We start from the raw sequence: 26,274 nt of genomic DNA on the forward strand, positions 1-26,274 counted from the left end.
GGTTTATGAAATTGACAGGTACCAGACAAAAAAAAATAGGATACTGGTCCTCATGCTGAAAATTACTTTGAATATGTGCCTCTGGGTGAATCACTGAATGTTTCTGTTTACCACCTACTAGTTACTGTACAAAACAGAGACAATTGTTCAAACTGTATGACATCTAAAAAAGAATTGGGTAATAATCTTTGAAGTAATAGAATATAGTATCTTGATAGGAGTTCTTTTATCACCTAAGAAATTCTGATGTGGTTGAAGGCTCCTTTTTTTCAGGCTAGAGTATTTCACTAAACAACTTAGTCATGCAAAAAGAATCTTTTGCAGTTACCTGCTTCAAAAGGTCAGTGAAAATCTTTGCCTAACATACATGTTCTGGGTGAAACATGAACTTTTTTTCACAATGTATTTTCCTTAGACTTGATTTTACAGTATTTTTTTCATGCATAAATTCCTTGCAAATGGAAGAAATGGACGTGATAAATTTTTAGTTGAGAGCATAGAGTTTATAAAAAGTTGGGTGTTGTTTTTTTTTCATTTTTCTAATGCAAAAAGGAATTGTACAAGATTTTTGTTAATGTTTTATTGAAAGACACTTGTAAGAACTTTCTCATTCTGACACTTCCCAAAATGAAACCATTTACTACTGGAATTTCAAACAGTACCTTTTATCAAAAAACAGTTTCCACAATATATAGAATATCAGGCTTATCAAGCTGCTGATAATTTACTGTACTATACTTTAAATTACAAACTTCGAGATACCATATTCCCTGCCCTTTTTGTATGAAGAATCTTTTAAACTGGTGGACCAGAAGACATTATGAAAGTTAACCCCATATAGGTAGTAAGTCTGGAAAGCAAAAGGGAGAAGGTGAGTTGGGTGAAATGGAAATTATTGGGTGGCCTTAACCATAGTATTACTTGTGGCAACTATAATAATAGACAATTGGACAGAAATATTACACAGATTATACCACAGCAATTTTGGTTTGCATTAACAAACATGACTTGGTCACCAAAACCTTTTTCAAATAACACAACTTATTTGTGGCATATGTGCATTTTAAATGATGGCTGAGTGATTTGAGCCTAGAAAGTAATAACAGATTATTTCATCTCAGTGTGAGTGACAGATGAGAGCATATTTCATGCATGTTTTTTATTGATTAATAGCAGATTAGAATTTTTTCCTGCTCTTTTTTTTAATTGTAAAATTACTTCAGTAAAGAATTCCAAACCAGGCTGTAAATGACTCAAAGATATTGCCAAGTGAAGTCTGTTTTTAGTGGTATGTGTAGAAACAAGTCGGGCTTGCAGTTCCCAGTGGGACAGAGTGTGGGAGTCTGACACTCTTACTCACATTGAGTAATACCTTATTAGTAATCCTGTCAGAATGAACAGAGTTGTGTATTTAAAGGTACCAGTTACTCAGTGTACATAGATGATGAATTAATTTGGGGCCAAAATGGAATGAAGACAGGAATTAGTATTAACTAACACTATCTGTGGAGGGATCATAGCTTCAATAAACCTGGGAATATGGACCATTTCATTAGCACTAAATATGATCAGAGATGAGGTGGTTGTATTGCTGACGTATGAGATGAGCTAGCGTTTGTCCATTTGTACCTGTGTGCGTGTGTGTATGCTTACACGTTAGATATATGTAATATTGCTGCTGTCTGTAATTGTATTTCCTGTGGAAAAACTGAGGAAATACAGATTCTCAACATGTATTTTAACTAGAAGGAAGTGTCTCTGCAGATTGGGATGAGAGTCAGACTGAATCCCATTGAAGTTCCTTCCTGGGACTAGTTTAGCATATAGCATTTGGTTTGGAATCAGGCCGTGTTAGCGAGTGAATTCCTGATGCTGTTGGTATCTGGAATGACCCTCCACGCTGCTGCTAGCAGATCAAATCTTCTCCTCTTGTCCTTCTGCATCTCTTCAGAATGCAGCTCTGTGCCTCTCTCCGATGTCCGGGGCTGAGTGATTTAAACACTACCCATGAGAAAGACTTAGTTTATAGCTGCCAGAGAAACTCAAGAGGTGAGCATTTTCATGCCGATTCAGAAACTGGCTATGCGACTCCAGTCAGGCGCTGTCACGCCTAGTTATGGTGAGAAAACAACAATGCCTCTCTTGATAAGGGGAAAAAAGGAAGTCTTGCACAGTCAAAATTTTGACATACAATTTAAATCATCTTTCTACATCCTGTGGACTTGGAGCTGTCAAAAAAGGCAAAGCCTGTGTTTGAATGGAAAAGCTTTTTATTTCTTTAAAAAGTGTACCAACTATAATTATCCATAACTATGCAGGCCTGTTTTAATGCTGTTTTATAATTACAGGTCTTAATGCTAGATTATACAAAGTAATTTATAAATAGTCAGAACAGAGAGAGACTTTGGGAGTTTTGAACCTGTAGATTGCTGTGGGTTATGGCAGCTGACGGGATTTTGCCTGTATATGTATGGAGTGATCTGTGTAATGATTGATGAATCCCTTAATTAACTCCCAACAAGTTAAGATTTATGGCCTCATATCTATTTCTCCTGACACATCTGTGTTTGTCACTTTTGAAGACATGGATAAGCCATTTCTCCTAAAGCTTTTGTGGGTATCTGAAATGTTTCTGAGGTATTTTGCTTTAATGTAACAAGATTAGAGTTCTATGACATAAAATTTATGAAATTTTATGGCACAAGCAATCAAATTGGGATGGATGCTAGTTGTGTGCTAGAGGGCACTATCTCCTTGAATACTGGATACCATTTTAGATTTATTTTTGGGTATACAATTATGTATGAAATGAACCAAAAACAATAAACAAATGGAAATGTAGTGGGAATACTTAAATGATGTTCTGTTTAATAATAATTAAAAAATAGAGCTGTGGAAGGGTGACTGTTGTGAGGCACTGAACTCAAGGGAAAACAAAATGAAACAAACAAAATAATGTGGTTTTGGTAGCCTGCAATTATTTTATTGTAGATGGCATGAGGAAACAGTGTTGTTGGATGTAGGTGGCATGAGGAAACAATTCGTGTGGATGCAGTGTGGCTCTTACTGTTTCTAGTGGGAAAATCCAGCCTTGCTGAAGTCAGTCCAAAAACACTTGAGATCACTAGACACAGGGTATCAGTTTAAGCCTACAAAGAGTCTGTTGTAAATTGAAGGGGAATGAAGAAATACATGGAGAAGTTATTGTAAGATGAATTACATCAAATATTTGTGGAATAAGAGTGAGTTGGAAGAGTGAGGCTTTACTTCCCTGAACTTGCTACCAGAAAAAAGCGTGTATTTAATGAAAATTTAACAAAAGCCACGTGCTTTCACTACAATTTCTTCATATTAAGAAGCCTTTCCAAAACCAGAAAAAGAGTTCCTTTCCAAGAAATGGAGTCTTATCTGAATTCGTCACCAAAACTGATGGGGGTTATGTTTCCTAACTCTGATGTGTTTCTACAGTGGGCTGAGTACTGCCTGCATCCCACTGTGTCTGAACTTTGAAGATTTAGGTTGTGTGAAACATTACTATTCAGCTATTCAGTAGAAATGATAATTCATATCAATGGCAGTTCAAAATGCAACTCTTCTTGAGATTCTTAAGTTGCAACAGATTTTGTCTGCAGAGACACCCTTTTAGATGCAGAATCTGGTCCACCATATTGCTGCTCTTCTGGGAGTTGAGTCTTGGGGTTTTGTTGCATTGTTGAAGTCTATCTATGAATTGATATTTGAGAAAATTGGTGTTTCCTTACTGTTTGTAAACCTTCTTTCAGAGGGGTGTAATTGAAAGCTCTTCAGAGTTTAAACTGGTTTGAGAAAAAGATCTTCAAGTCATGCAAGTTGTAAACTCTAGTGTTATCATTGAGGGCAGATCCAGGATGTTTGCAGTCTTTTGTTAAGGATAATTCCAGTCAGTCATTATACCTAGATCTATTGAAAAGAGCTCAGTTTCAGATTACATTGTTATTCAGAATGTAACTGTTCCCCTATGCTTGTTGTTTATAATGGGAACTCTACTTGCTTCTCAGATATGGAAACTGTGAAAATGTAGTATTAGCTCAGGAGGAAAATGAAGATCTATGAAAATAAGAGAATTCAAGGATATAGGGTGTAGGAACATTTCAAATTCAGAAAAGAAACCAATAAAGCTGTAGAAATCATGAAAGACAATCTGTGAATCTATTTACCTTTTGTCATATTTTCTGCTTGTGAAACTATCACGGATCTGAGCCTTTGCTGCTTTAGGCTTTGATTATTGCTTTCCTTTTGAAAGACATTTCCCAAAATAGATACTGATTTATTTACTTATTTAAACATTTCACATTTTTTTTGAAATTTCCCAGAAGTTCCTCAGGAGGAAATAATTTCTCTGAAACTGTGGTGTTTGTGTTTGATGTTAAAGGGAAGGATGAGTTTTCTGAAAGGCCAGATTATGCCTGACTCATGTTGGCTATGGACAGACCTGCCTGAAAACAAATTGCAGTCGTCGTCTGGGTTGTGTGACCCTTGCCTTGGGTTGTGCAACTGCTTCTTTGAGCATCCTTTTCACTTGGAAGAGTAGTGCAGATTGAATCTGTAACTGCTCCACCTTAGCTATTTTAGTAATTTTCTTAGGCTTATAGTATTACGATGAGTACACAGCTTGTAATTTACGCTGGATGGTAAAAGAGCTGTGTGAGGAAGGAGAAGGCTTCTTCCCATGCTAGTATCACTTTAGTGTTACCCTGCAGTCCAACCCATAGGTTTTTGTTTTAGATCAAAAACATAATAACCTCATTTATTGCTAGTGCATGCAGGTGGTCACCTCTGTTGCCTTCCTTGCCTGATTTGATAAATTCCCCACAGAAAATTATATTATCCACGTTGGGAATAGTGACAAGCGAACGGCGACGATGTTGTTCAGCACTCCAGCTGAACACAGTAGAAGAAACTGTCTATTCACTGTTAAAGTTAGCAGAAGAATTTTAATTCAACATGATAGTCAAACTCTCCTCGTGAAGCAGTGTGACAGAATCTGGGTTGTTCTTGGTCACATCAGTAGGTTTTTAACACAAATTTGGTATGTAATATATAATGCAAATCATCAATACGAAGGAAGGTATCTTCTCTCTTTATTGAATTGTCAAATTGAATTGTGGTGAAGAGTTTTGTAGATGGTTTAAAATGTTTTCTGTCCTTGATTATAAATGTCCTAAAGTATAGAACATTAGTGTGGAATAATTGACTAATTATTTCATGTCCCTCCTTTTTTGTTGCCAAAATTGAGGCAACTGCTTAGTGCTGATTTTCAGAAAGAGAGATTTTGTGAAAAGCCAGGCTTCTATTAAGGCGGTGTTGAAATGAGTAACCAAAATATTACGCTTGAAATCAATAGCAAATGTGTGTCTTGGTCCAGTGCAATGCAGAATATGAATAATTCACATTAACTTTAGGAGGAAGTTGCATGGTTTCTGCAGAAGAAAGCTTGAGATCTATCGTGTCAAACATAGCAGGAAAATGCTGAATTCAGTGGGCTAGGAGAAAACTGCCAGTAAGAGTCTATCTGCTGATCTCTGTCTTTATACATATGCTTCACTGCAGACACGTAGGTGGGAAAGCCTAGAAGACAGAATTCAGGTAGGATGCATGAAGTGTTAGTCTGTTGGACTAAGTCAAACATTAATAGAAAATACAGATTGCTTCTCTATGTGCAAGCAATAGGTGGTGTTCAGAACATGCAATGTGCAGCAGAGTGTAGGTTCTGGTAAGGATTTTTTAATCAGATTTTTTTTTGTTGGGTTTTTATTAATTTTTTTTTTTAACTCTAACTTGGCTCAGGAGGCAAAACTCAAAATGAGATCATTAGAAACAAAATAAGTCCTAACAAAGGGCTGCTTAAAGCCACTGTTTGTTTTCAGACCCAGTTGACTGCTGCTAAGAACCATTTCGTGCTCAATATGCCAAATCATATGGACACCTCACAGCAGCCCCACACATGGTTCAAGAGGCTGCTGGGCTTTTGAAATGCAGTCCTTTAACTGTGAAGTGGAAAATCAAAATGGGGTAATTAGAATCATAAATGCTAGATTTTTGAGGAGGAGCAGTATTACTTCAGCTTGTCTTTTCAGCTTTTACGTACAATAATCTTCAGTTTCCTTGCTCATAACTTCCTATTTTCCATGAAATATTAGTATTTTTTTCTTTCTTTTCTTCTTTTGACTATGCCTATAGGATTTCTTACTTCTCATTCCACTCCTTATTACAGATGCCCCTGCTTAGCACAGTGGTCCATTGTGGCATCCATGCACACACCCTGATTTTTATGAACAATGTTGCTGTAATTAATGCCAGAAGTCGCCTGCATTTTAATACTTCACTGGATCCCTGTATTTTGAAGACCAAGCAAGAAGTGTTCTGTGTTCAGATTGTTCTGTAGTGTTTTCAGTGGTGTCTAGTTTGAATGAGAACTGGATTTTCCAGTGTGATGAGAATTCTTTTAGTCTTCCTAAAAGTAAAAGACACACTCGTATTGTCAGAGAATCTCAACAAATTTGGAATGTGGGTCTCAATTTTAAGTCAAGATTCTTGTGTTATTTTTGCAGCATGCGCTTCGTGTATCTTCCTTGTGCATCCTTTTTTATATAGATAGAGATGTAAATTACATCTTCATGTATTTTTTCCTGATCTGGCTATAGATAGGAACTATAGGATATCTTAAGGGCAAATCTTCATTCACTTAGTGCAACCCTGAATTTGTTGTCAAAAAAGCTGAGGTTATTAATGTCCAAATGTTTAATTGCTTAACTATCCCAGATCTGCAAACCTGAAAAGATTATAGTGGCATGACTATAACACTCTTGTTCACGAGGGTGAAGTTTTATAAACACGGATGTTTTGGCTTCCTAGCAAGTTCTTTTATTTTACTTTATGTTTTTATCACTTATGGTTAAATACATGCAGATGATTATTTCTTAAAAGCTAAGTTGACAATAGCTTGTATCAGGAGACATTCTGTCTTCTTACAGGCTCTTGCAAATGCAAAACCAGATGGGTATTTTTTTTAAGGAATTGCATTTCATTATACAGTCTTCTTAGGTGAATTTTCATGTTTAAGAAGCTAGAATACAAGAGAGTACTATATTAGTGTATTATTCTCACAACAAACAAGCCACTGTTCTGTTGCTACCTGCTTGGCCATTGTTCCCAATTGTGTATGCTTTGCAGTGGTATTTGGATGGTTTCCTGCTCTCTGCCAGCACAAAAAAGGCATTTCTGTTACAATGGCCCCTAACCACACAATGACGGCATTAAGGATTTATTTGGAGGTTTCATTATTTTCTCCTCTTTTGTTCCTTCCAGGATGTCTTCCAAGCGACCAGCCTCTCCGTATGGGGAAGCAGATGGAGAGGTAGCCATGGTGACAAGCAGACAGAAAGTGGGAGAAGAGGAGAGTGACGGGCTCCCAGCCTTTCACCTTCCCTTGCATGTGAGTTTTCCCAACAAGCCTCACTCTGAGGAATTTCAGCCAGTTTCTCTGCTGACGCAAGAGAACTGTGGCCATAGGACTCCCACTTCTCAGCACAACACAATGGTAGGTTTGCTAATGGTCTATTGTGCTTACATCCATTCTTTGAATTTTGCCTCTACAGTAGTTTGGCATCCAGATCTGTACTTTATGGAGTATACAATGCACGGTTACATGTACAGAACATGCTACAATAATGTGAAAGCTTTGACCTGGCTGGACTGCCTCTACCCTCCACTACAAATCATTTGCAGTGCAAACTCCACTTTTCCCACCTTTGCCTGCTGGCATTTAGGGTGCTAAAATTTTTTTAGCTACAGTAACATGAATCTGAAGTGTATGTATTCAGCAAACAGTAAATGGTTTTGGAACACTGTAAGTGAGAGTCATGTTTGGCACAGTGTCTGAAGTATCACCCCAATGCCAAGTTTATGCAATAGTAAGGCACGGAAGTCTGTATAATACAAAGGGGAAAAAAGGACACTTAGGATTCTGCTGGTTTTAAAAATTCACGTCTGATGTGTATTTCCCATGCCACAGATACCTACAAGAAAATTTGCTGTACTTAGGGAATTAAACCTGCCTAGCACTTTTAAACTGGTGAAATCCCACCTTTCTGTGCACTTCACAAATGACACTGTGCATTAATTCATTATGTTTAGCAGTCCACTGAAGTCCAGAACTAGCTTTATCTGAAAACAGACAAAAAGAACAAAAAGTAATGCCACGTTCCTCACGACTATTGTAGTGTCCCTATTGTAACATTACATGTTTGGGCCCTTCGTGAAGAGTGCTGTGATATATTTAAATAAAGGTTTAAAGGTGCTGAAAAAGGCATGGAAACTCCAGGGCTCAGGCACCTTGACAAAGCTGTCTGCTGTGAACACACTTACACAGCTCTTGCCTGTTTATAAATTGACCTTAAGTTTTCTGTTAGTCTCTCACTTTGACAAGGGCACTGACAATTTCACTTTAAGCAAAGATAATGAATCGACCTGCATATTTGAAGGCTTTTAAAAAGGCATTGAAAAATAGGTGGTAGTGTATTCTCATAAAAGTCTGCAAGAGCTCCATAGTGGTATTTAAGCCCTTACAGCTCATTATGCATATGTAACAAGCCCTGAGTAAAAAGCCTTAAGAATTATTATTTCTCATAGGACCAAGTCACTGGATATTCACTGAAGCTGCAGTCCTAGACAAAATAACTCACTGATCCCAATCCGTTTTTCTTTCTCTTTGGTCTAATGCTTAAGTTCAAACAGGGCTTTGAAATACTTTATTTTACTTTGCATTATTGCAACTTTAAATGAAGAAAGAACATCATTGACAAAATTACTCACGGACATATGTGTCATTATCTTTTTCTAAGTTGTTTACTTCTCAGCCTTTACTATGTATTTTATGGAGATGTAATTAATTGACAGTTCCAGTCAACAGGGTGTTAAAACATGTAAGTGGTGTATGAGCTTTGCTGTATTTTGGCCCTATTTTCAGAGAGTGTGTTGAAGATAAGGGGTTCTTCCTGACAGCGTTGAAGTCAATAGATAAACTTGCGGTCACACCAGTAGTGTAGAATCAGACCCTAATGAAATAAAAACTCATTGTCTTTGAAGGACCCCAGCAGGAGTATTTTAACTACACCTCACTGAAACACTTAACTGCTCATTAGCTCTCTTTAACTAACTTCTTTATTAATTTATAGTTTTTAAGACCAAGAAGTTTAGCTGATCATCTAGTGTGACTTCCTGCTATGAAGGCTGTATTTAATGTGATGTCAAAACAGTGTGTTCTGTCTTTTTATAGTACAAGATACTGAATTGTTGCATGTCTTAGACAGTTTTGCTGTACCAGTGAGATGCTGTAAGCTTATGTGAAGCATGTTTGGGGATTGTAGAGACTCTTTATGTCTTCATACATATTTAAGAAAATTGCTAGTTTGTATGAATGTGACATTTTGGTAATATCACTCTTTTGGTGAGGAGTGTCTTGTAAAAATCATCATCCAGGTAGGTCAGAAAGGATGTAGTCTTTGCGTCTCCGGCAAGAAGGAAGTGATCTGTGTAAATGAGTAAAATAGACGTAATCGCTTCCTCTGCTGTTGTGGTATGTAGTTATAAGAAGGAAGTAACTGAACCTAGTGCTTGGATAACTTTTAGATTACTTTGGTTTGGGTGATTAGCAGTTATGGAAGTCATTCCCAAAGGTTATTCACTTAGGTAGCATTTCAGAGGTCATCTTTATACCGTCTCACTCGACATTGTGTGCTATTTTATAAGTCTCTGAGAAGGAAATTCAAGTGTATGCACATGTGCACACACCACTGCACAGTGTAGTCCAGTAGTTTTATTGATAAAGCTCCAGCAGTGTGCTTCACACTTATTAATAGCTTGTCAGCTGCACTACTGCACCTAGTGAGTGTGTCTGCAAGTGACTATGGAGTTCTCATTTTGTGGCCACCTGTTGTCCTTTAGCGGGGTACACCTTTGCAGTTCTCTCTGATGTCCACTAAGACAGGATCAGGCATAGAGCCAGTCCAAAATCATCTAGGGCATCACTCTGCTGCAACCCTCTAATCCATACTGCTTTGTGCATGATTATTGGCTAAGGCTCTTCTTCAGAGGGATTCTGCAATAGACATGGTATAGATCCAGAGAGACCTTCTGGTGTTAGCGACAGGTACAGCATCTGTTTGGCTAAGGGAACAATTTCAACAGAATAAATCCACGGCCAAGGGATCTGTAAAGGGTATGGAATTGCACAGCTTTGTCTCATCAGTAGGCTGCATAGCTGAATTCCACTTGTCACCACAGCCGTCCCTGCCTCCTCATGTTCTGCCTCTCAGCACTGAGTCATGAATGGACAGTTAGGAAAACAATTTCAGCCTTGAGAATCAATTTATTGACCTCACTTTTCTGGCTGCTAATTGACCCTCTGTTTCATAGGTTACTTCCAGCTGTGCTTCCTTTTACAAGTCCTGCCATTTGGGACTTCCTAGGATACTTAAGGTAAAGGGCTGCTTGCACCAGAGTGATACTCTGTGACTCTGTGATAATCAGAGTGATAACCATCTCAGACTTTTGAAAATTTAACATGTTTCACTTTACAACTTGTAACAACTGCTAACTTAGAGATACAGCTCTATGCTGGTTAGAGTTTTATAAAAGGAAGGCAAATTTCCTAGAAAGAAATCTTCAAGCCTCACCAAAATTGACAAAAAGCTGCAAAACCTTTCTTCCCATCACAATTAACAAGATATTTTTGAGGATGCTGGAACTTCAGTCAGAGAAAGGTTAGTGCAGTGGGCACAAACTGAAATGCAGAAGACTCATTCTGAACATCATTTTACTACCAGGATGACTGAGCATAGGAACACGTTGCCCAGCGAGGCTGTGGAGTTCCCCTCCTTAGAGATACTCAAAAGGTGTCTGGACGCGGTCTTGGGCAACTGACCTTCAGTGGCCCTGCTTGACCAGGGGGAGGGTTGGACCATATGACCTCCAGAGGTCCCTTCCAACCTCAACCATTTTGTGTTTCTGTGGAAAGCAGGGGCAACTCTATCCCAAATTCTCTTCCTCTTGATAGAAGAAACTGGATACTTATTGTAAATAGGAAAGCTCTTCCACTGATAAGAAAAGAAATGATAATTTATCTGACTTAAACCAAAGGCTCGGACTGAAATACAAGATGAATCATTTGACCTATAATATATTTGAGCATCCCCTTATAATGTTCATAGCAGACCACAGGCTTAGCAGGGGAGCGCTCAAGGATTACAGTATCAGTCAGTACCTCTTTTGAAGAAACCTATTAAGGCTACAGTGTTTGGACAGCACAGATAGTTGTTAGCTCATCTATGTTATGAGGGTTGATTGTATTTATTTCTGTCTGTCTGCTTTGCCATGTTTCTTTTGCCACCTCTCAAAACTACTGATCTCACCAGTGGTGTCTGTTTGCTAGTTTCTGAAAACATGAGATGTCAAGGCTAAAAGCACTGTTTAAAGTATACCACGGGCATGGTATACTGTGGTTAAATTCAACTGTTCTTCCAAACTGTAGAATATCAATGGGATGCTGGGTGAGATTTTAATTTTTTTTTTTAAAGAGGAAGTTCTGACCAGAAGATGAAACTGGTAAGATGTAATATTGCCGCTGTGCAGTTGTTCTAAACTGCATGACTGCACTGGTAGCCCACATTCATCCTGTACTTTCAGTGGAAATTAGAATTAGTTTTCAGCAGTGCTTGAAATTTATAGGAAATATTACATTGCACTGTTAAGCAGCTTTATTTCTTCACACTAAAAAGATGTTGTATTCCTGTGGTGAATGAAGTTATTCGTCTGTAACTTGATAATAATATTATTAAATTTTGGTTATATTAAAGAATAAAAGTACTACTGGTCAAGCAGCTTACCAACATGATGCATCATGCTTCTTCTCCACTTGCCCAAAACAAAAGGTTGTTTAATGCTGCATTTGAGTTCTCTTATCACATACATCCTGGCCTGCACGTCACCTGTTGGTCTGGAGTTGTCGTCAGCATGGGAATAGTATTAGATCAGAACAACATGCAGCTAGAGCACTTAGCTGCTATTCAGAAGTTGCAGAGAGAATGGAAATTTGAATGCATACCGCCTTTTAAAAAGTCAAATAGGACTCTAATCATACTGAGCTAAAGAATGCCTATTAAAAAAACAAAACACAACACATAGTGCTTTTAGAGAAATTTTAATTTTCAGTGTACCTTTGTGCATCAAGCTTAGGATAAGTTATTGTGATGGTACAATGCACAGTGTTGTGAACACCAGTGCTGTTATTGTGCCAGCTGTAATAATGAGAATTTCATTGTTTGGGGAGAGCAGTCTCCTACACTCTAGACAAAAGTGTAATTACTTTTGAACGATGTGGAATGTGCTCAGTTTAATAGCACAGAGAATAGATTCACAAAGATTCAGATAAAGCTAGCTTGGAAGCCATATGTGCAGTGTGGCAGTATGAAATTGTTAGCAGGCACCATAATTACAACACACACACACAGTTTCACAGTTTAAACTATAAACTGTTGTTTTTGCAAGAGATAGACAAGCTTATCTGAACAAGACTAGCTCAATTGAAACAATGCAGGAATGGTGGTAAGTTTGCATTTGTCTTTTTTTGAAGTTCTTTCCTTCCTCTCTTAATGGTAAATTGATATTTATAAGAAGATGAAATTGCATCGTTACAAACATTTCATTATAAATCTCCTCGCAAAAGCGGCAAGTGAAAGCATTTTCCACAGATACAATTTTAGGCTTGTATCAGAGCTTGATCTTTTCAATCTTTACACCTGCACCATTTCAGAGAATAACTCTGCAGGCTATTAGGAAAGGGAGCAAGTAAAGAAGAACTGGCCAGGACTCATCAAACAGCTGTGAAGTTGCCTTCTGCATCATGTAGTCTAGACACTAGAAAACTGTGTGCAGTTCATGATAACTGCTTGTGATGGAGCCAGAAGTTTTGATGCCTCTCTTATCTGCCTGGCAAAATATCTTCCATTTAAGTTGTTATAACCTGCCTGCCCTCCTTCTCATGATCTCTGTTCTCCCAGCTCTCCAGTCCAGTCCTATCTATGTATTTAAGTCATGCTTATAGTATTTAGCACTTACTGGCAATCTACTTGTTCTACAGGTCCTATATAGGGCAAGTAAACAACAACAAAAAGTTTTCATTCTTCAGGTGAGGCAGGAATCCAAGCCATAGTGCAATTCAGGAGCAGTATGCTAGTTTATGGAAGTTCCCTTGGTTTGTTGTACCACTCTCTGCGTTTTGCTTACTTGTGGCCGTGGAAAACTAGAGTGGGTATATTCCAGCAGAAGTCAGCAGGCAGATAGACTTGCTGAAGTCTTTGAGATGACCCATGGGTGTTTTGATCAAACTCTGAAGGGTCCAAAAGTTGGTCAGGGGACAATAAATACGTAATGAGATAAGAAAACATTTATTTTTTTTTCCCAAGCAGGAGAATTAGAACTACATTTAAAACAATAAATTAACAAATCAAGACCAGACTTATAATCTATAAATTGCCTGAAATACAGGATACAGATGACTGTAGTTTTTAAAGGCCACGAAGAGAAGTGGAAACAGCAGTTGTTTGTTTTTACTGAAGATCATCTTACTGTGAAGCAGTCACGTTTTTAATGGATTCATTTGAATGCACTTAAGCAGAAAATAATCAACAGAAAAGTAAACACCTTTGTTTTATAGAAGTGCTGGGAACTGTGTGTATCCATTGTTTGCAAGTGATTATATGCCTAGGAATCAATTAATGGACTTCATACTGCAAAATATCTTCATTTCAGCTTCTTACATAAATACTAGTAAAATCTAACTGAAGTGAATAGCTGAAAAATTTCACAGGAAAAAAGACAGGTAAAACCATAAAACCCACTGTCAGGAATATTTGAACCAGATGGTCTCTCTTACGATGAAAAGAACTATTAAGTGCATTATTGGAAACAACCAAACACCCATGGTCATCTTTCTAAGCAGTCTGCCCTAGGAATTGCATAGCGGACACAGTCGTTTAATTCCAAATTAATATCTCAATCCACACTGCCTTTAGTAAGTAGCTCAGTTTGGGATTACACACAGTTACTGATACTTGCTAGGTAATTTCACTGAGGATTGTATGTTTTTACTGGAAATAGTGCACTGGCATCTGCTTTGCCAGGTCAGCCTAGTGGTATGTACAGCACTCATGGCTTGGAAGTGCAGCAGCACATTGCAACCAGTGTCCAGAAGCAGGGACCATGATGTCTTCCAGAGAGAGGTAGAAGATACAACAGATTTGAAACAAAACTTCAAAGCTACCAATTTGAGGAGCACTGATGAAGATGAGGACTAGGATATGGAGAAATCTCTAGCAGGACTGCAGGTTACAGCAACAATGTAAAGAGACTACATTTACATATAGTAGCTACTTCTTGGTACAGATTTTGCTTTCAGCAGTCGGTCCTTAGGTGTGACATCATGTATGTAGAGTCTGTGGTATCTCCATCTTACTGGAGCTCAAACAGCAGCTATGGACTTTGTATAGTTTCTTAAGTCCAGGCCCATCATGTGTGGTACTCTGCCCAATTTTTTTTCTGAAACACTTTCCTTAGGTGATGGTGAATCTTTATGGTATGGTAGTGAGGCAGAAATCCAAACACCCACTTCTCTGTGATTCTGAAAAAAGAAGACAACAGCAACATAGTTAAGTTTTCATGCTTTTCCTTTCAAACCATAAGGTTATCTCCTTTGGCCAAGCTTCTGCACTGTTAAGAACTTTGTGGCCTTGGGCTGGCAGTGTAACTACTATCAGAATAGAAAGCAGCATATAAGGCTTTCTTATTCTTATCTGACACATGCCTCAAGGCAAGGCATGTGGGAATCTAAGTTTATTGTGTTTTGCCCCCTGTGTTATGCAAACTTCTACTTTTGCACACCACGGTGACTCATTTTTGCTTCAGTAGTTGTCCATTCATTTTAGAACTTCCATGTGCCTTCTATCTGCTCCTTAACGCTTTTCATATCCACCTTACTTCCTCCGAACAGCTGGTGTGGCTTTCTCCCTTTCTATTCACTGCAGGCCAGAAAGACTTTTTCTCTATTTCCAGCTTTATAAGAACAATATTACTCTTACTGCTTTCTGTCTGCTTGTCCTCTGAAAACCTTTTTCTTCCTTGCCTATTTTCTTTCTCTGCTTGTAGTCATATTTAACTTAGTCATTTTTATTATTTAATCCATTCTAAAGCATTTTAGTAAATAGCTCATATGAAGACATTGCCAGTAAAAAAAGTATTGCACTATTTGCTCTGACAGAATGTCAATAAATGAGGGGATGGTTGCTTTTTGATATGCAGCTCTACTTTCAGTAGAGATACACCAAAACTGAAATGCATTGTGAAGGATTGGTCATGGTTTCTTGAATTTCAGGATTGCAAGGAATCTCTGTGATTATCAGCTCTGGCTCGTAGAAGTGCAGTGCTCACTCAGGACTCACAGTCATGTTTTACAGTCTCTCACTATCAAATGTTTGTGTCTGCAGTTAGGATGTTATCCATTGCAATGACAATTGAAACGTTTCTTTCTCCTCTGTCCTTTTAATGGCTGAGTGAAATGCTCTGTCATGTTTTCTGTCCTGTCTCTTTAAATACGTTTTCTCAGGTCATACAAATTTAAGTTAGATTAGGCTGTGCCAAGGCCAGCTTTTTTTCTCTCATTTTTCTTTCCACTGCTAATGCTTTTGCAGATTCACCAAAATTAATGATGGTTGGAGTGGTAATGAAAATGTGGCTTCGGGCAGTTGCTAGCATTTAAAGTGTCATGTCATCTAGTCATGTTTTTTTCTTTCATGGAGCTAACTACTTCCTCCTGTCTTGAGTATATCAGTGAAATATCACCATCTTTTCTACTGTAATAAAGGGGTTTATTAATTTTCTCCAGAGATTCGTGACTGGAGAAGGACCTGTGGTAAAACAGACTACAGATTTCGATGTGTGTTTGCTTAATTATGGTTATCTAACATAGACGGGTTAACTCTAAGGCATGTGCAGAATCCTCCCTACAGAGAAGACTGACATGCTGCAGTGTTTCTGAACCAGCAAATGCCACAGTGTTTCAAGGCAATTAAATGGGGAGGAAAGGTAGCAAGCTTGTCTGAATAGTTTGGGCAGCCTCATTTCCAAATTCTCTTTAACACTCTTAAGTTCTTTGTTTCTTCTTCCAGTTTAGGTACAGTTGTGTGACCAGATAAGGCATTTTCACTCTTTGCAAAGGAGAAGTAGACTCAAAGAATCCTGTGAACTTAGCATCACTAGATAAACTGAAGAATGTAACTGAGTGGTGTCAGTGGCCAGTTTAACTAAGGATAATTTTTGCAAGAGCTGTGTAAACAAGTCAGTCATTTTGCATGGAAATAATCTGTCTCAGCATCCTTCTCTTACACTTTTAAACGGAATCCACCCCAAGGCAAAAAAGGCTATAAAGATTAAATTTTTTTTGTAGTTTGTACATGCAACAGGCACATTATATAGGTTGTCCGAAACATAGACCAATAAAATTTAGCATCAGACAGTTATTATCTTTATTTATATTGTACCCAGAGCATGATTTATTTTTATAGAGACAGAAAAAAGAAACATTCCTGCCTCAGAATGCTTAGCTTATGACCCCGATCCTGCAAAATAATCTGGTTGATTGGAACCTAATGCTGATGGTAGCAAGAGGGAGGGAAGAAGAGGTCACTGACTATAAACTCCTTCTGCACATAGCTTTTTGTAGGATTGGAGTTTGATGACACAAAATAAGAAATCCTTTTGACATCTTGAGTCTGAATTACTGTGGTAGATTGTATGTGTATCTATACACTAAACTGTGTCAGGAGTGGAAGCTTGCATTGCTTATTAATATTGCTAGCCAGAAATAATACAAAATATCTGTGCTTCAAAGCCTCCTCTATGTTGATTTTCAATTGAATTTAAAGTGTGTGTTTCATCTCTGGAACCCTAAGTGAAACTTCCCTCTTTCTCATTCTTTTCATTTCAAAAGGCTGCAGTTGTAATCAGGAGAGTTGCTCAGGTTTGGATCCATCTGTTTTGAAAGGCAGTAGTATTTGCTGAGGTTAGCATCCAGCTGCCTAGGATCTGTGGGTCTTCAGAGAACAACCATATACAAATGCAGAGCTTAGTGGATTTAGGAGAGAGCTAGTTTCTTGTCTAATATTCAGTTAAATCTGTGGGTGGATTTTTTATGGTATATGACAGCAGTCTTAATAGAAAATATATATTGATCATAGGTCTCTTGGTGCAATAAGAGAACATTTTGACTTTCCCTTTTGTAGAAAGGAAGTTAACAGAAACATGGTCACTAACACATAATGCAATGTCACATCAATCATGGTGTCACTTTTAGGGTGAGGATTCGAGAGTGAGGACTGGTAAGACTAATGTTTACAAAGTGTATGTCCAGAAGTAAGCTAGTAACTTTAGGTTTAATTTTATGATTAATGGAAGTAAATAGGGAAGAGCAGAGCATGATTGATTTTGTCCTAACATAGCTTCTAAGTAGGTCAGAAAAATCACACGCCTACTTTTCTGCATAGGTTACAACTGCAGTTTAGGATGATAAGCTCAGCTGTTGATCCCTATAGTTTAGAAATCTGTAGATAGATAGCTTCAGATGAAAAAGTCTAGAGCAAGCAGTAATTGCCTGGCCAGAGAATTTGCTTATTTTTGGTAAGTATTTGTTATATAGTGCTTTGATCTCTTGGGAATACAAAGCATTCAGCATCTCAGAGCTCAAAACACTCAACTCACTTGTGTTTGTGCTCTTCATCTGGCTGCTGTTAGACTGTGAGCTCATGGTATATTATTTACTTTTATCAATATAAAATCTGTGAATACCTTTTTTTAAAAAAATGTATTCTTAAATTTATATTGTCTTGACATGGACAGTAATGCACATAGACTGTAAGGGAGAACAGACTGACCATTCATGATAGTTACATGCCTAAGCATTGTTTAAGTTCTTTTTAAACCAATTGATAAGTTTTATTGGAAAGCAATTTTTAGAATTTTATGTATCTACAAACAGAATTAAAAATAGTGTGATTCAGTTCTGAAAAGAATACATCTGTGGTAGATGATGTACTTTTCTTGTTTGCTTGTGGCCAGTGTAAACTTAGCTTTTGGGCAGAGACCATAGCTGCAGTTTTGAAGCTGTCAACATGAGTATTGGGTAATGTGTTGACACAGGGCCACAGTGAATTCCCTAGTTTTCCATCTGGATTAACTAAATTGACTGAAATCTTTCTTTTATATTTAGGACCTGTATTTTTATTTTACTCTGTAAAATACCACAAACAGTTGTTGGACTCCATACTTTTGATTTCATAAATATTAACAAAAATGACAAGTTTTCACTTTACTGGATGAAATTAGACTGTATTTCCAGCTTTCCGGTTGTTGATTTATCATTGGTGATTCCTTTGTCCATGCCTCAGTTTATAGGTGGTACAATGAAAATCATACTTTTTCATTCATCCATGATAGTCTATGGTCTGTTAGCGTTTCCAAACTCATGGAGATTCTTGAATGCCATGCAGTGGCTGAAATTTGGACACAGAAAAATTGTCTGGGCTCTCTTCACAGTTTATGGAAAAGATAATCACCCTCCTAGAACAACCTTTCCAGTCTTAAAATAAGATCACCAGAAAGATGAATTACCCTCTGAAAGTGCTTGTCTATTGACTATAGAGGGAGCGTTGATGAATAGTTTAGACTAGGTATCTAATTTGGGTCCTAAAGTAGGTGAGAATATTATATTGTATTATTTTGTACGTTATTATTTTGTATTTTATTATTTTGTATTTTTGTAGAAGTAATAATGTTCAGACTCCTCTTTTTGTTGTTGTTGAATGTGTGTTCTAGCAAGTTTTAGCAAACTTCTTTTTTAACTAGCACTGATTGTATTTAATGGGGTTTTAAGAATTGGACATTCCCAAAAAGCAAACATTTTGTTGTATCTTCCATCAGCAATGTTAAGTTCAAATAATGAATTTTATGCTTATATGTATAGTTTGAAATGTGTTTATTAGGAACATGAATCAGAGAACAGAAGCAATCCAACCCTCTCTTTAGAAGGCTATTTTGAGAAGATTCTCTTTATGTTGAAAAGTGCCATTTATTCTAGTGGTTTTCCCTGTTTTAAATTTAGAGAATTATTTCTAAATTACTATTAGAAACTTAGGTACATCATAAAGCATTTGTCATTCTTACTATCAGCGGCAACGAATGTCAGATTTTAGTACTAAATTGAATTCATTAAAGGGAAGACAGTCTGCATAACCCATTGTGTCAGAAAGGTTTGATTTAGCCTTGCTAGGTCGCTTTATAGCAGGTCTGGCAAGTCCAAATGACATGCATAGGCTTAGTAGATGGACCTGGCAATATATTAGTTAAGAAACTAGAATTAAGTTCCAGTCTTACTCCGTAGAAACCTGTCTGCTGTGCTTGTTTTAATTCTATTTATGTCCTTATCTATGTTTAATCCAGAAAGTGGTTATATATGCATAAGTGCAGTTTCACATTTTGGCACAGTATTTGTTATATTGTGTTCTGTGACTTGTATCATGCCTGCAGGCCGTAGAAAAGGTGACACAAATTAAATGTGAAATAGAGAGGAGCCATAATTTAAAACTTGCGTGTTCTAGAGATGCGGTGTGGCGTATGAGAGTTCCAACATATTGCAAAAAATTCACCCTATTTCCCCAACAAGAAGACTATGTTTTCAGCTGTGCAGGCTGTTGGAGACATAGGCAGCTTTCTTAGCTCTTCACTCCATGTAGCTGTCACTGCATTTTGTTTGAGGCTGTATCCTGCTACACGTAGCTCTGACCACTGCTACACATGCTCTGTCTTCTATTCATCCCTGTCTAACTACACAGGTCAGTATTCTCCTCTGCCCTCTTCTGTGATTCTGTAATTATACTTATCTTACACCGACATGCGAGTTCCCTTTTCCCTTTTACATATGTTGTTTTGCTTCATGGTGAGAAAACCCCACAGCCTGACAGGGTGGTTTTTTTTGTGTGTGTGTTTTTTTGTTTTTTTTTTAAGCACTCCAAATTCTATCCAGCTTTAAACTCTTATGTTTATAACCCTGAATATCTCTAAAATGTCTTTACCTAAAACACTTTATGGTTTTATTACCAGGTTTATGCCAGTAATAATATTCACATCAGCTTTCTTAGGGATAATCTTTAAGCAGAACCTAGCAAGAAAGGCTTTGAAAACTATCATTCCCAGGAACGCAAATCTCAGAACATGAAACATCGGTTTAATCGCCCTCTCTGACAACTTAACACGACAGATTGAAAAATACAAGCCGATATGGAAGTGGGATCAATGGATTATCAAAGTCCTAAACATCTTCTCTTGAGGAAGGCGGGGGGAGCAGGCAGGGGGAGCTTTGGGGTCCATTGGCATGCGTAAGACATGAAGTTTGCATAGCTTACTGCAGATCCAATGCTGTCTTGACTGGCAGGGAAGTTGAGAGGGAGAGAGAGAGATTTACATGAGGGAACTCAGGGGGCTTTGTCACGGCAATTGTATAAAGTGATATACAGTGCAAATCGACTCGAGCATGTCCCTGGATAGCAGGCGGTTTACAGCCTCTTCGAGCAGAGATTACTGCTTTATCTTGTCATACTAAATTAACGTGGCAGCACACTGTTAAACAGTGGTGACCTCTTCATCTGTGGAAATTGCTGCCTAGAGGAGAGATGGTATTTAAGACTCTTTTTCTCTCTCTCTCTTTCTCCCCTCCCCACTTTCTCTCCCTCTCCCCCTCCCTCCCTCTCTCTATCTTGTCTTTTTTTCCCTGTAGGGCCCTGAGGCATTTTTGGGTTAGGTTGTAACATTAAAGACAAAAAGAAAGAAAGAAGGGGGAAGGGAAAGGCTTTTAACATCAAGGTGACAACAGCTATGTGTTAATTGGGCCTTTGTTGTTTGATTAATAGCCACTTTGGTGTAGAATATTAAGACAGTTGTTTGGACAACTTTCTAAAAATGACATGTCCTTTCAGTAAACTGGGATTAAGCAATATTCTCTGGTCTGCACATTTTAACTCCTTATTGTTACTGAATTTAGTCCTGATCTTACTGTGTGATGTAGGAGTGAGGATGCTGTGGGGCTCTTCTGGCACCATCCTCAGCTGGCATAGGTTGACATAGCTCTCTCCAGTGGCCCTCCACCGCACTCATGCGGGTATTACTGAGGGTCAAGGTGATGAAGATGTCTCTGTACCAGATAATTTTTAGAATAAAATAATGCTCCTAGAAATACACCTAAGCGGGAGAAGGGCTGTACCCATTTCACTGGGCTGGCAGTGTGATACAAAAAGGACAAAATAAATCTCTTGTTCCCATCCTTTTTAGTAAACTGAGGCAATGAAGGAGGGAATGACATGTCTTCCATAGACCAGGTTTTCTCTTCCTGATTTTTCTGTTTACTGTGCATTGATTCATTTTGGGTCCAATCGAAAGCTCTTTGAAGTCAATATAAAGACAGTTTTGTCTTTTGTAGGCTTTGGATCTAGGCTCATGTGACCTTAGGCAAAATATTGCAAATCAGTGTTACGAAGTGCTTTGAAATTAGCAGATGTGTATGTCCAAAGTACTAATTTTTGCTGTATTTTTTATAAGCAATTGGGAGGCCAGGTGAAGTCAGAGTGGCCAGCCTAGGGTTGGAGATAGCTATATGTGCTGAAAACTGTAATACTGTGGCTGCATGTTTGGGTAAAGGAGCCCTTCTCTACCTCTTCCTTTGCTGAAGGATTTAGTGTTTAGCAGGCTTTGTTCCAGTGTTGTTGAGGTTACCACCTGACAAGAGAAAACGCTTTTTCTTCAAAAACTCAACAGTGACTGGGATGCCATGGGATTTTTACTGCTTGAGTCACATGAAGAAGGTTGTGGAAATTTAATTATCTGAGATGGAAGAGGACTTTAAGATCATATAGCCTGATTTTTCCTTGCTGTAGACAATTGTTCCTTATTGTGAATTTCTTGAACTGCCACCTACACAGATTCATGAAAAATTCTGTGCATTTTGTATTGTACATTTTGTATGTAACATTTTCAGAAGCAAGCTTTTATTCACTTCTCTGAGATGCCAGCAAAGCTTGTTTTTGCAGCAGAATATTTGCCGTTTGAGGTGCAATGTATCTGTGAACACTGATGTTATCATTGTTTTATTTGGATGAATTTTGGAGACTGTTGAGCTAAGTGTTTATACTAGAGATATAGAAAGGACTGACTTCCCGATTTATTATTTTTAGAAATCAATGCATTTGATAATTAATGTACAGCTTACAGAGGCTGTGTAAGTGACTCGTGAATCGATCAGCAGCCAGCAGAAATGAAAGCTAATGAGCTCATTTCAATAGCAAGTTGCTCATTAGTAGGTAGGCTCACTGATCTTTCAGGTTTTCCAGTTCAAAGTCACATGGTCTTTCTGTGTTCTTGGAAGAATTAGTTTCCTTGAAAAGCACAGAACAGAAAAGGAAAGCATGGCAAGTGTTTGAATATTTTCTTATTGCTTTGAAAAAGATATTTACAGTAAATGTTTGATACTGGGCTGGAGAGGCAGCCACCCAACCGTCTGCATGGCTAAGTCTGTGCCCATTGAACCAAGAATTTCTGCAGCCGAAATTTAATGTAGTAGTGAATTTACAAGATGTATGGGAAGGGGAACATGGAGGCCACTTGGCTGCTTCTTCACAGAAATTGATACATTCCCAGCACAGCATTTTCAGCCCAGGTTTTCTCCAGCTCAACAGTCAGATGTGGGATGCTGGAACCTGCCTTACTGCACAAAGCTGGTCTGTGTGTTCTTCACCCCCTGGTCACAGTCCCCACTGTGGCCCATCCTCGTTCGGTAACACTAGGCCTCTGTCCTCTCCTCTCCTAGTAATGCCTTATTTGGCACTCAATGCCTTATTTGAAACACTTCAGTGATTCCAGTAGGAGTGTATACAAAATCTAGCTCGTTTGGCCCAATTATTCTTTTTGGTAGAGATATCAAAAGCTGAAGAAAATGAGAATTAACCTTCCCCTAGAAAGTACTCGAAGGGGCAGTTTTAAGAAATATTGTAGATTTTATGTGTGAGGGCTTGTAAATCTGCCTGAGATCAGTTTTTAGCTTTGTACATTAATAGAGTACATTGGTGTCCAGCCCTACCATTGATTTTTTTTTTTTTCCTTTTAGTAAAGGAGCAAATTCATTATTAATCTTCTTGAAAAGCAAATCCACTGCTTTAATTACCAAACCTTTGAAAATTCTTGAATCCTTATTTTATTTGTATATGTAAAAATATATAGGTGTATATATATACAAACACACATACTTCATCTCATGAGACTGGGGGAAAAAAAATGTCAGAGTTGCCTGAGGTCCCTGGAAAAGAGGGACTCTTGAAATATATTTTTAAAACAATTTCTAAAAGGGCAGATTTTCCAAATCTCAGGAATAGAATTTCAACTGTCTGTTTTGGCTTGAAATGAGATGGCTGAATTAGTTTCTTTTTCTTTTAAGTAAGTCTATAAAGCTTTGATGAATCTGGCTCATTGTTCAGCACTTATCTCATGAGTAAAGCTTGAGAGGTTTGGCTTGAAACTTAACAAATCACATCTTTGGAAAATGGCCCACGCCTATTGATTTATTTGAGAAAAAAAAATCTAAAGCAAAAATACAACCAAAAAAACCCTGATCCAGCTTATTGAGTAAGTCCTTTACAGATCTATAGAACCCCTACTAAATGAACCCATCTATTTGTCAACATTTATGAGTCCTGCACTTTATGGAATTGTAAGGCTGAGAGGGATTGTGAGAGGTCATCCAATCCTAGCTTCAGTCCAGGGATCAGCTGTCCCAATGTCATTTCTATCAGGTAATAGTCTAACTTTTGGAAGTTACTCAGTGCAGCAGACTTACAACTACCAGTCTATCTGTCCCAGGGTATTGCTGTCTTTACCATTAGAAAGCTGTTCCTAATGTGTAACTCCACTCTTTTCTGCTTCAGTTTTAGATCATTAATTCTTGTTCTAGCCACTGCATCAAAAAGAAGTATACTTCTCTCTTCAGCAAATGTTTTTGTATATGAAGATCGGTATGATATCATCTATTCTCAGACTTTTCTTTTGGTGTCTGGAGTTCTTGTCTGCAGCATTTTTTCTTTTAAGAATTTTTTATTCTTTTGTTGCTTCTCTAGGACTATTAGTAGTGGGAACATTCACGTTTTAATAGCTATGTCTCCTGCTCAACAGCAGATGATTTTCTATTAATGGGAATTATGTCTGCAGCAGGTGCATCTGAGATGCTACTAAAAACCTCTTAATTCCTAGTAAAGCCAGACTCGGGGTGACTCAGTCACCATTTCATAAATGGTGCTAAGTAGTTTTGTTCAATTAACTTGCAGTTAAATCCTCTCTGGTACTAATCTGTCTAGTTAACCACTAGTAGTGGTTACATTTTCTAATGGAAGAAAGGCTTTGTATGCCACTGGCTTTTGCTTAGTTCACTGGCAGAAGACAAGTTTTGGAGCTGCTTGGCTTTGCAGAGCTCTGACTGCATACTTGTGGAATAGTAAAATGGATTAAAGAGCCTCTTGCATATCAGAAGAATTGTCAGTGAAGTCTGACTACAGTATCTTTTCTTATAGGGAGGAAGAAGAAGAAATGTTGAGTCTCAAGTCCTAGAGTGAGTTTCCAAGACAAGGAGTTGGCAGGGAGGAAATCTTTTGAGTGTAAAGACACTTCATCTGGAAGTCAGTGGGGAAAAAATAAACATCGGATCTCATGATGCCAGTTAGCTAAGTCACGTTTTAAAAGTACCCAGTCTTCTGAATGTAACTATATTCATATGTGCAAGATAAAGCGTGCAACGTATTTAAAATAAAAATAAATTTCCTGTTATGATCTTTAAGGGATCCACTATTTGCACAAGCTCAAATAATGTAACAGATCTAATGAGGGTTGTGCTTTTCTGTATTTTATGGATTTAATAAATCCTCTGTTAAAGGGAGTTATCAAGTCAATCTTTCCACTTCATTAGAAGAAATTTAGTAGAAATTGACCTTTTTATCAGTAAACAGTTCTTTTTACTGTGTTTTGGGCTACTTGATAAGACAAAAGCCACATTCTCCTTGAAGCAATTCTTTCTTTCTTGTCTCTCTATTTTTACATGCTGAGGTTTTGTCTTGTGACCACCAGAAGGAAGGTATATGTATGAGCCATGTGGAAATCAGAGCTGTTTCTACTTGGGGAACTTGATGCATTTTTACAAAGCAGTGAAATAAGTTCTGATCTTAAAAACAGAGTGAAGACTAGAAAGATAGTTAATTTGCTGCACACCACTGCTGTTTTTTGGATCTATGCTGTGGTAACTACAACCCCAGTGGTGAATAGTTAGTGATTTCTTCCCATCTGTGCATCTGAGAGAGGCTAGAGATCACTCTAGAGTGCAGTGGAAACACAGAATGTGCTTTACTGCCAAAGGAAAACCAGTGTGTGAGGCAAGATGGCAATGATAAATGAAATTTCCAGTTGCTCATGAGTGAATCTTCATGTGGTGAAGTCCTTTTCTTTTCACTCTCCCTCCTGGCACTTCTTGGTGGAAGGTTTTGAGTAAAATCCCCCTCCTTTGGAAGTGCAGAGTGCTACTACAGTCAAAAATTCAGAGTAATTGTTGGCAGATGACAGCTGCTGGTGACCAGCTCAACATCGTGCTTCAGTGAAGAATTTGGGTAGAATTTCATGACATAAAGTTATTACAGAAATCTTACAGAATAAATAAAATTTGAAGGCCACATGCTTGTAAACCACCATAGGTCTTGTATGAGAAAGCAAGTGAGGTTTATATGCTGGTAAGAAGATCGTGGTCAGCTCACCAAAGAGAAATAATGTGAACAGGCATGATCCTTGTGCTGAAGCTAAAAGCACAAAATGGTAGATACGACCAAGCATATCAGAACTCTTCTGAATTTTCTGCATGTGTTTCTGAGGAGAGTGAAGATGCCTATAAATACAGGATATTAGCATATATTATTTCTAAAAAAGATGGAAATAAAAATGAACAAAAAAGCTCTGAGATTTTGCCAAAACCAATGTGAATCAAAGTGTATGGCTGTGTTGGAAAACTGACAGGAGGACTTGCCCTGGGATTCATGGTAGGAAATAGCTCTTCAT

At 37.9% G+C, this 26,274-nt stretch overlaps 1 protein-coding gene across 1 annotated transcript in view; it reads left to right on the forward strand.

Annotated features, from left to right (window-relative positions):
• The window catches only part of SOX5 (SRY (sex determining region Y)-box 5), a 289,699-nt gene that overhangs the window by 31,327 nt on the left and 232,098 nt on the right, over window positions 1-26,274 (forward strand). The window contains exon 2 of the mRNA XM_010003011.1: window positions 7,348-7,579. Within this exon, the coding sequence (XP_010001313.1) occupies window positions 7,348-7,579 (232 nt within the window). The remainder of the gene's footprint in view (window positions 1-7,347; window positions 7,580-26,274) is intronic.

The sequence above is a fragment of the Chaetura pelagica genome, unplaced genomic scaffold (assembly GCF_000747805.2).
Source record: "Chaetura pelagica isolate M959 unplaced genomic scaffold, ChaPel_1.0 scaffold117, whole genome shotgun sequence".
Classification (NCBI taxonomy): Eukaryota; Metazoa; Chordata; class Aves; order Apodiformes; family Apodidae; genus Chaetura; species Chaetura pelagica.